Source organism: Stigmatopora argus, chromosome 5 (genome assembly GCF_051989625.1).
Source record: "Stigmatopora argus isolate UIUO_Sarg chromosome 5, RoL_Sarg_1.0, whole genome shotgun sequence".
Classification (NCBI taxonomy): domain Eukaryota; kingdom Metazoa; phylum Chordata; class Actinopteri; order Syngnathiformes; family Syngnathidae; genus Stigmatopora; species Stigmatopora argus.
This window is the reverse complement of record NC_135391.1, coordinates 2874785-2886354: the sequence shown is the minus strand read 5'-3', so window position 1 is coordinate 2886354 and position 11570 is coordinate 2874785. Positions and strand designations below refer to the sequence as shown.

The window sequence follows — 11570 nt, the reverse complement described above, 5'->3', positions numbered from 1 at the left end:
TGTTCTCATTGCTGTTTCTTATGAAATGACTGAGAGAAAACCAAAAGTGGCATTACATAATTTCCCATGCCACTCAATTGGTCTCATTCTCTTTTGATACGTATTTATGCATGTACTTTATGCATTATTCATATTTTTGGGAGATAAGCACTTCAGTCTCATGCTGATTTATATCCAGCACACACGCACACGCATACACAAACTTGAAACCAAGAGTGAGAGTTCTTTTTTTTTCCTGTCATGCATGAATTATGCTTTTTTTTTTTAAATGCTCTTTTAACTCATTGGCTACCATTGACGGGGTGAGACGTCCAATCCATTTTGACTGGGAGAGGCTAACGTTCATTCTCAGGGAAAATTGTACATCAATAATAATGGAAGATGCAGTTTTCGAGTAAAACAAAAAAATGGACGTCTATTGCAGTCTTTGGCGTGGGATGAGTTCAATGTGATCAGAAAAATAAACTTACTTAAGGCGATTTCTGTTTTTATTCATTGAATTAATTTAGCTTTTATAACATTTATAATTTTAATCAAATAAAAATAACAATAAAAATTAATCATGACCAAAAACATAAACTTATCAAGTACTAAGAGTCAAAAGTTTTAATGTCTGTCCACCAAACTGACTACATTGACCCTGAAATTGTTAAAAACACCATTAGATTATACCGTATATAGTTTAAAGATATAAAAAAATGACAAAACACATTGAAGTCAATTGTGCTTTTATTTTGAAACACGACACCGGAACTTAGTTCATCCTTACGGTCAGCTTGGGTGAATTTTCCACGACTCGCCATACAGGTGCGCTCAGCCATCAGCGTTTTAATTGTTTGATGGTTGAAAATGTGACGACGTCTGGATTGATCTCCTCAAATGTTATCTTGTCACGTCGAAAAAAACTAAACAGGCCAAACAGACAAACGACACTGAAGAAGCGACGTCTGTTTTTTTCTTTTTTTTCCTCTCTCTCTTCTTCTGCTTCTCCCGTTTTTGGTGTTGGACGGCTGTTGCGGCGCGTGCTTGTAGAAAACCGTCTCACGCTTCCACATCACCAATTCGAAAGCTCCGATTTCTCCTGGATTATCTTTCATTTCCCCTCTCGTTTCATCCAACCGGGTCCGGGGAAATGTAGCGACTGTTTGGCAGATGTGAATCACCACATCTGCAGCCTACAGGTTTGTACGACATCATCCATTCAACCTAATGACACTGCATGCTAAATGAGCCGAATATGATACACAAATGTCGCCTGGGGTAAATTTCCATGAAATTATACTTCCAATCCCTTGGCGAGATGATATTTTCTTTGCTAAACTCGTGATAGTATCGATTCTGAAGTATAAACAGTGGATCTCATATAGGATTCCAGCCGCGTTTTAAAAAAAAAAATCAACATAACTCATCATATTCACCTATTTGTCATTATTACAGGAAATTCCCCCTTCCCGTGTTTACCTGCTCATGAGGGGGAGGAGCCTCTGCAGCCCCCTTATCAACATCTGCCACTTTGGACCCCGGGGGGGCTTCTACTCGGTCGATCTAGGAGAAGACAGCAAATCACAAACAGCCGGGTGGAAGGCTATGACTTTGTGAAAAACGGAGAACTGACGTTTTCAGTCTGGTGCTGATGACAAGGTTCGTGGTGAGGTTTGATTGACAGGTGGTTCTCGGTCTAGCCCGCAAAGGACAATGGCTCGCCCCGGTTCGGGCTTGCTGCTACCTGCCAATGGGCTGGGATACCCACCGCAGAACCTGGCGAGAGTGGTGGTCTGGGAGTGGATGAACGAACACGGGCGATGGAGGCCCTACGGCGCAGCGGTGTGCCACCATATTGAGAACGTCCTCAAGGGGGACGCCCGAGGAACTGTCGTGCTGGGTCAGGTGGACGGACAGCTAGCTCCTTACGTCATCGACTTGCAGTCCATGCATCAGTTTCGACAGGACACGGGTAAGTGACCGTAAGATTCATCCATTGTCTTTTGTTGTTAGTGCTCAAGAATGCAATGCGGTTCTTCGAACCATTTAGAATGCAGGAAAAAAATATGTTCTAAGGGATTTTGAACATTCCTTTTCTGTCTTTTTTTTTTTAAATACTGTATTTTCCGCACTATAAGATGCAACTAAAAATCTTCAATTTTCTAAAAAATTGTGCACCTTATAATCAGATGCGCCTTATTTATTGATCAATATTGGTTAATCATTGTATGAAATTCCCTTTAGCGGAGCCACAACCACTAATCGCCACTACTACTATTACTACTACAGTTCCAATCTAGTGGATGCATAACACAACCCCCAATTTCTACTACTACAGCTTCACCTAGTGGATGTATAACACAACCCCCTATTACTACTACAGCTTTATCTAATGTATGTATAAAACAACTACTACTCCCAATTCTAAAACAGCTCCATCTAGTGAATGTAAAACACAATCCCCTATTACTGTTACTACTATTACAGCTTCATCTAATGGATGCATAACACAACCCCCAATTTCTACAACTACAGCTTCACCTAGTGGATGTATAACACAACCCCATGTTATTACTACAGCTTTATCTAGTATATGTATAAAAAAAACTACTACTCCCAATTCTAAAACAGCTCCATCTAGTGAATGTAAAACACAATCCCCTATTACTGCTACTACTACTACAGCTCCACCTAGGGGATGTATAACAGCCCCTATTACCACTACTACAGCTTTATCTCGTGCATGTATAAAATAACTACTACTACCAATTCTAAAACAGTGCCATCTAGTGAATGCATAACACAAACCTCTATTTCTACTACTAATACAGCTTCATCTAGTGGATGTATAACGCCCCCTATTACTACTACTACAGGTTTACCTAGTGTATGTCTAAAACAACTACTACTACCAATTGTGAAACAGCTCCATCTAGCGAATGCATAACACAAACCTCCATTTTTACTATACTACTACAGCTCCATCTAATGCACATGTGTCAAAGTGGCGGCCCGCGGGCCAAATTTGGCCCGCCGCATCATTTTGTGTGGCCCGGGAAAGTAAATCATGAGTGCCGACTTTCTGTTTTAGGATCAAATTAAAATGAAGAGTATAGATGTATATTAAATTTCCTGATTTTACCCCTTATAAATCAATAATTGTCATTTTTTAATCCATTTTTTCTGCGTTTTTAGTTCAAAAATCATTTAGTAAAATCTAAAAATATATTTAAAAAAAGCTAAAATAAACATTGTTTTAGATCTATTAAAAAACTGAATATTCAAGGCTTTTAATCCAGTTCTTTTAATCCATTTATTTTTAAAAAAATCTAAATATTATATCTAAAATGGTCCGGCCCACGTGAAATCAAGTTGACGTTAAAGCTGTCCGCGAACCAACCCGAGTCTGACACCCTTGACCTAGTGGCTAGCCCGGCCCACACGCTGTCGTTAAAAGATGAAGCGTCTCTCTCATTTGCCAAATCACGCCTCCTTCACAAATGAAGTCACATCAGCTCTCTTTGGGACTGATTAGAACCGAGCCTTGATGTGCAAGCCACACAAGTCTTACGTAACGTTCAAGGGACCAAACCGGAGTCCTCGACATCCCGGCCCGCTTTGGAACATCTGAGTTAGGAGTGTCCACACGCCACGAGATGGCCAGATGAAAAGGGACGGCAATCATTTATTCATTCAGATGTGTCCGTGGCGTGCCGCCACGCGACCTTGCCCAAGGGCAACCCGTTAGAGGAGAGTAAGCACATTCATCCAGTAAAAAAAAACATAAGCATCTGATTTAGTTAAACTCTATAATTACTATTTGAACTGCGGTTCTTTTTATCATTTTCCTTTAATGTGTTGAACGTAGCTCCGTTGGGAAAAGATGACAAGTTTTTATTTTGGAGTTTTGACATGTATCACATGATAAAAGCACACAACATGTCACTTCAAAGTAAAATCTAGCCAGCCTACTCCGTCTTTGTTTGGTTGTGAGCAATTTTCACAGAAGAGAGTTTCCCTTTTTAAACGCGGCCAGATGTTTTGGGGTTTCGCTTCGCTACACTCGAGCCACGTACGTTCTGTCGGAGTCGTTTATTTGGATTTTGTCTCTGTTTTCAGGGTCGTTATATGTTCATTCTTTTTCTTTATCGTTTCGTGCGATATCGTAAACTGTCCGATAAGGAAAACCGATCTCTGGGATAATTTTTATACTACGTAACATCCGAGGAGCGATAGAAAATGTGTCCTTAATCTGAGTTGATGTATTCTGGATTATGTACATTTTGCCCCGATATTAGACCGACATTGACATTGATGGCACTGAATAATTAGCCTTCACTGCCAGTCATTCCAGTTTAAAAGAATCGGACATCTATCTGAGTTAATAGTGAATATCTTTGGGTATTTTTGACAGTTTTGAGCTTAGTTTGTTAATTTGTAGCCTTTTTTTTAATTGGAAAAAAATGGGAAAAAATGTAAATTTTTCCCTTTTTAATTATCGTAAATCAAAAATGTAAACTGCTAATCTTTTTCTTTAAAATGTTTATTCAAGAGAAAACAGGAAAACAATTATTAATACTATTTAATTTTCTAGTTTGTTATTTTTAGCTTTTTTTAATTGGAAAAAAATGGAAAAAAAAGTAAATATTTTCCTATTTAATTTCTTTAAATCAAAAATGTAAACTGCTAATCTTTTTCTTTAAAATGTTTATTCAAGAGAGAACAGGAAAACAATTATTAATGCTATTTAATTTTCTAGTTTGTTATTTTTAGCTTTTTTTAATTGGAAAAAATGGAGAAAAATAGGTCAATGTTTCCCTTTTCAATTTCCTTAAATCAAAAATGTAATATTTTTCTTTAAAATGTTTATTAAAGAGACAAAAGGAAAAAAAGTTATTTATTCTATTTAAATTAATAGGGGGCGTAGCCAGATTCTAATCCTGTTTTAACTGATTCTATGTATTCATAAAACAATTTATCATGGAAAAAAATATAAAATTGATTGTAAACATATGATATAGTAGCCTACAGTAACAAAAATCTTCACATGTCACTTTTTTAAATGACCTAAAATAGTCACTTTGTTCATGACACACTCCAATTCCCTTTTGACAAATTCCAAACATTTCTCCTTGTGGTGCATTTCTTCTGATGAAAACCCCATTTCTCTCGAAAGTGTAGCGAGCATCAATAAGAGTATCAATCTGTACTTTTACACTATATCTGGTCACTCTGTGCTGTGGGCACAAAATCTCCACGCGTGTCTGCGTCGGCTGCAAAATGAGCCAAGTTACCATTTGTCAACTACCAGTCAAGCGCCGAGCCTTGACGTTTTATTGCTCCTTGTTGTGAGATGTTCTGCGTGTTACCTTCCCCCACGGCCGCCATAAACCTGTCACGTGAAGGACTGACGGACCGCAGGCCGGTTACCGTCTCCCTATTTTATTTTTTTACGGCTTACCATTCATGTCTTTGGAAACTGGGAGGAAACCGGAGTACCCGGAGAAAAACCACGCAAGCCTGGGAAGGTTCATGAACACAGTTTCTTAATTAAACACGTCTTTATGTAGATTTTTTTTTTACGGCCTACCATGCATGTCTTTGGAAACTGGGAGGAAACCGGAGTACCCGGAGAGAACCCACGCAGGCCCGGGGAGGTTCATGACCTCTCTGTTTCTTAATTAAACACGTCTTTATGTAGAGTTGTCTGGGTTTTTTATTTTTTACGGCCTACCATGCATGTCTTTGGAAACCTTGAGAAAACCGGAGTACCCGGAGAGAACCCACGCAAGCCCAGAGGTCCATGATCACTCAGTTTCTTAATTAAACACATCTTTATGTAGAGTTGTCTGGGTTTTTTATTTTTTACGGCCTACCATGCATGTCTTTGGAAACCTTGAGAAAACCGGAGTACCCGGAGAGAACCCACGCAAGCCCTGAGGTCCATGATCACTCTGTTTCTTAATTAAACACATCTTTATGTAGAATTGTCTGGGGGGGGTTTTACGGCCTACCATGCATGTCTTTGGAAACTGGGAGGAAACCAGAGTACCCGGAGAAAACCCACGCAAGCCCAGAGAGGTCTATGACCACTCGGTTTCTTAATTAAACACATGTTTATGTAGAATTGTCTGAGGGTTTTTTTTACGGCCTACCATGCATGTCTTTGGAAACTGGGAGGAAACCGGAGTACCCGGAGAAAACCCACGCATCCCCGGGGAGGTCCATGACCACTGTGTTTCTTAATTAAACACGTCTTTATGTAGAGTTGTCTCGTTTTTTTAATTTTTTTTTACATTTTTTTTTACGCAGGATTTTCTCAGGAGGCCGAACCAGGATTTAGTATTGTCGGCAAAAATTGCTCCTAGGCTCAGACTTTTCTTTGTATCGCTGTCACACCCACAAAAAAAAGACTTGCTTAGTGGTTCCTCCCTTGCAGAAGTAATACATCAAAAGTAAAGGCAGATACAACTTTAAGGAGGGGCAGCATTTTTTTTTGTAAAGAGTCCTCCTCAAACCTCGTTTCTAAATTGTATCTAGCATGGGAAAAAAATCCCAGCTTGAGCTCCCACATTAGGTATCTGTGCAGCTGGCACTTCCTGTCAACAATCCTTACGATAAGAGGCATCCGTGAACCCACAATGGTCTCAAACAACGTGCTCATGGTTGTCAGCCGTGAGCTGAACAAGTGGACCGTGTGACCATTGAGTCCAATAAAGCATGAAGCGTGACTTATATGCAATACAAGAAAAGTATGTAAGTGCAGATGCTTGAGAATATTTGTTTTTGTTGTTTACAAGGTTGTCTGGAGGGCAAATGTTCAACCTTTGCGCACAGTTGTTTTTTTGGGGAGCGTGTGGTGGTGCGACAGGTTCTAATTTGAGTTATGCTTCTTTATCTTGTCTTGAGAACAGAGACGATGTTTGTTCCGCCGTGTTCACGCAGCTGGAAACGGTGCTTCACTTTTTGTTCTATCTGCTATTTGAATTTGTATTAAGAGACCGTGCTTTGTGCTCCTTCACAAATCAAGCAGTATATTGAGCAAAGCCTTGGAAAGAGATGAAAACAAATGCGCCTTATTTAATAATGGTTGAGATAAAAATGTCTGTACCTTGGCAACGGCAAATTGGCTGCCGGTGAAGATAACCTCGTTGCCTGCCGTGTAGTATATCTCATGTCATTTTCTGAACCAATTTATTCTCATTAGGGCCGTGGGGGGTCCTGGAAAATCGACATCACCACCAAAAGGGTCAGAAAAATGAGAAAAATTAATGTGAATATGTTTTATGACTGGTTCTTGCACGCGAACTGCATTGACGACAAAGGCTTGAGCAGAAAATTACTGTATTTTCTCGCATATAAGCCGTATTTGTCGCAAAAAAAATGACCAAACGTCCGGGCGACCAAACGTCCAGGCGACCAAACGTCCGGGCGACCAAACGTCCGGGCGACCAAACGTCCGGGCGACCAAACGTCCGAGTACCAATTTGATCGCATATAGGCCGTACCCTCAATTCAGTCCTTATTTTTTAGCGACAAATACGGCTTATATGCGAGAAAATACAGTAATTTTCACGATCAAATTAGACTTGACATGCACAAAACTGCAAGGTGACATAGACGAAAAAAATGCTTAACAAAATTTATTTGGATGTGTGAATGAAATTCAAGAAAAAAATAAACCATACCTTGCTTAAAACTCAATTGTGCCTGCCATTGCTCGCTCAGTGCGCCGCCATTATACCTAGGGCTGACAAACGAGACCGCTACGGACACACTTCCTGGTTGTACTGCTCACATGACTTCCTTTTTGAATTTGTCTAAGTACTAGCAACACCCTTTAGGAATGTGTGATCCAGCAATTGATTTATACAGTATCTCAGAAATACCACCTGCGATGATTTTTCTTACGATTTTTCCTTCAAAATAAACACATTTGCACTCCCTATTAAAACCATGAATATGAGGGTGAAAATTGTGAATCAGGGGGCGGCTTATACGAGAGAAATTGTCAAATTCAACCATTTTAAGGCAATTTTAAGGGTGAGGCTTATACGCAGAGGAGGCTAATATGCAGGAAAATACGCTAAGTGATAGTTTTGTAAATTTTCAATCATTTTGAATATATTTAATGACTAGTTCTTGCGCATGACCTGCATTGAAGACAAAGACTTGAGCAGAAAATGAAGTGATGCTTAGCCAAAGTCACAAGAGCCCAAACGCGCTGGCCGGATTCCACTTGGACGTCAACGATTTGCGGACCGGCGCCATGTTTTGTAGCAGAGACAAGGGCGGTGGGGAGTGGGACTGAGGTGAGATGAGATGAGAAGAGGAACAGAGTGAGAAGTGGAGCGTTTTCCTGATGAGAAGTGACAGACCACAACCAAGGCAGCGCAAAAAGAATGCCGTGGAGGTTTGCTTGCTGTTACAAAGCCACGCCGTAGCACCATTTTTAAATGGGCTCATTTTGTTACGCTTCAGTAAGTTGGACTGTTTCTCTAGGAAAAAAATAGTACTTTTATCAAACCGTATATTGGAGGATTAAGTCTATTATGTTAACCAAGGGTGTCAGACTCGGGTTGGTTCGCGGGCCGCTTTAACGTCAACTCGATTTCACATGGGCCGGACTATTTTAGATATAATATTTAGATTTTTTTTTTAATAAATGGATTAAATGAACTGGATTAAAGGCCCTGAATATTTCGTTTTTTGTAGATCTAAAACAATGTTTATTTTTGCTGTTTTTATATTTTTTAGATTTTACAAAATGATTTTTGAACTAAAAACACAGAAAAAATTGATTAAAAAAATACAATTATTGATTTAAAAGGGGGAAAATCAGGAAATGTAATATACATCTATACTCTTCATTTGAATTTGATCCTAAAACAGAATGATTGACTTTCCCTGGCCACACAAAATGATGCGGCGGGCCAGATTTGGCCCCCGGGCCCCCACTTTGACACCTGTCATGTTAACAATCTGATTATTTTAGCTTTGGTTTTTTTCGACCAGATCATTTTCGTTTAATTTTTACCCTAAATTAAACCTAAAAAACTATACTATGACTATATATATATATACATATATATACATATATACAAATATATATACATACATATATATATACACACTCATATATACACACATACACACACATATATATAATGTTATTTGAGCTTTTCTCTGCATTTAAAAATGGGAAAAGTACAAAAGTGGCTACAACATAAGCATGTTTTTAAGTATTCATACATTTATTTCAAACTATCGTTGTAAATAGTTATAGTTGTTGACTGAATTTTTCATTGGCTCTTAGCATTTTGTTAAAAAAAAATCTGCATTTTGAGGATAGATAGTATTTTCTCAGCTGCTAGTTTTATTGCTTGTTTAGTGCCACTAAATTCACTTTCTCTTCACCCTGATGTTTACTTCTGCTTTAAATCACTTGTATTGTTGTGCCCTCCAATGGCAATCTTAGCATTTGTTTTCCAAATGTCTTGTCCACGCAGTGAAACGCTGCATTTTCAATTTCTCGCATCACACTCGCTTTGAACTTCAAAGGTCCTGTTTTTACACGAATAGAGCTTCAATCGTGACAAATGCTCCTGTCAAAAATGACCTACCACTACACTGCTTTTCCAGCATATCAGCTTCTTTTTTTTACAGAAAGCAGACGTTTGTCGTGTTTTGGATCAACGGCAGTTTGCAGTCCGACATTTACACGATGCGCATTTAACCGAAAAGCAAAACTATACTTATGCAAGCGGCGTTGACATCAGTTGTAGACAATCGAAAACACTTTTTTTTCCCCAGTCTCCGGCCGCGACTGCACAGAGGCGGCATGATTAATTCTCCCATCGAAAATTAAAGCCCAAGGTGCTTTGGAAAAAGTGTCATTGTCCCAGTGTGAGCTCACGCAGTCGGCGTTTCACACTCGCCAGAAAACATATGACGGTCGGTAGGAACTGCGATACAATCTCTTATTAATTAGCCATTAAGCGATGCCATGGATTACCGTATTTTCTCGCATATTAGCCGCCTCCGCGTATAAGCCGTACCCTTAAAATGGCCTTAAAATCGTTGAATTTTACAATTTCTCTCGTATAAGCCGCCCCCTGATTCACAGTTTTCACCTCCATATTCATGGTTTTAATAGGGAGTACAAATGTGTAACTTTGAAGGGAAAATTTTGATAAAAATCCTTGCAGTGGTATTTCTGAGATACTGTATAAATCAATTGCTGGATTGCACATTCCAAAAGAGTGTTGCCTGCACTTAGACCAGTGGCGGGCCTTCTCTGCTGGCCTAAGAAATATCTGAATCATATATTATATTTTGGCCATCAATACTTATGAAATAATTCCAAATTGTCTGTTAGCTTCCTTTCATTGCTTTTCCCCCCTGGTTGCGCTGCTTCCAGATGTATGTTTTCATATTGAAGCATTTAACCAATCACATTTCAGCCATTATTTGTTGCCAGGGTCAGAAATCTGCCTCAAGGCCTTCACTATCAGTTCTGCAGGCTCTGCTGCATTAAACAAGCGTCGATAAGACTGTTGCTTTAACCAATCAGAATTCGAGTTGGTGACACCAGGCCTTCTCGCAGCTGTAGGGATACGTCATTGCCTTCTCGTAGTCATAGGGATACGTCATCGCTTTCACCAACTATGATTGGCTAGTGATAGAGTAAGCGGGTCAAAGCCAGAGTGAGCAAACTCAACCCACAATGACCGACGGAGGAAAACAAATGGATTTAGAGACAACTTAGAGACAAATTCAAAAAGGAAGTCAGGTGAGCAGTACAACCAGGAAGTGCGTCCGTTGTGGTCTCGTTTGTCATCCCTAGGAAAGATGGTGCCCTGAATTTTTCACATTTTATGCAAGATGCATTTTTTTCTTGAATTTCATTCATAGACGTCAAAATACATTTTGAGCGTTTTATCTGTTTATCTTTTCTATATTTTGAAATAATCGGCCACATTATCTTGCGTTATGGCATTTCGTCTTTGTCACCTTGCAGTTTCGTGCACGTCAAGTCTGATTTATGCGCATATAAGCCGTCAAATCAGTCATCATTTTTTTAGTGACAAATATGCGATAAAATACGGTAAGTGTTTAAATTCCAATTGACGATCTCACCAAACTGAATTTTTAGAATGATCGGAGTGCCCGGGGTTCGCTAGGATAGGCTCCAGCACCCTCGTGAGCCTTATGAGGATAAGCGTTTCAGAAAGTGCATAAATAGTCTCCACATTTCATGGCTCCTTGGTAAAGTACGACCCTACTTGTACTTGCACCGCCCTCCTTCAATGCCAAAGCACTCCAATTTTGATTATTTGATAGCACTTAGCAGAATAACAATGTCTCACCATCAAGGTTTATCAACTAATATTCAAGGTTAGCTTCAAGGCTGAAACATTTTACAAAATTACTTTTACAACATCGGCTTTTTTTCCAGCTCTTTGTATTCTTAATGGCGGCTTTAAAAGGTGAGAAAACAAAAATGACAAAGTGGCTAATGTGGAATATTACGGTTTTGAAAAATGTAGTAATATGCTGGATCTAGTCCGCTGCTAATGGTGACGAAT

At 39.3% G+C, this 11570-nt stretch overlaps 1 protein-coding gene across 2 annotated transcripts in view; it reads left to right on the top strand.

Annotated features, from left to right (window-relative positions):
- The first annotated feature begins 780 nt into the window (after window positions 1–780).
- Window positions 781–11570, top strand: part of dtx1 (deltex 1, E3 ubiquitin ligase) — a 34279-nt gene continuing 23489 nt past the window's right edge. For both annotated transcript variants that reach the window (XM_077600238.1, XM_077600237.1), the window contains exons 1-2: window positions 781–1181; window positions 1438–1954. In XM_077600238.1, coding sequence (XP_077456364.1) covers window positions 1696–1954 — 259 coding nt within the window. In that variant the 5' untranslated portion in view covers window positions 781–1181; window positions 1438–1695. The remainder of the gene's footprint in view (window positions 1182–1437; window positions 1955–11570) is intronic.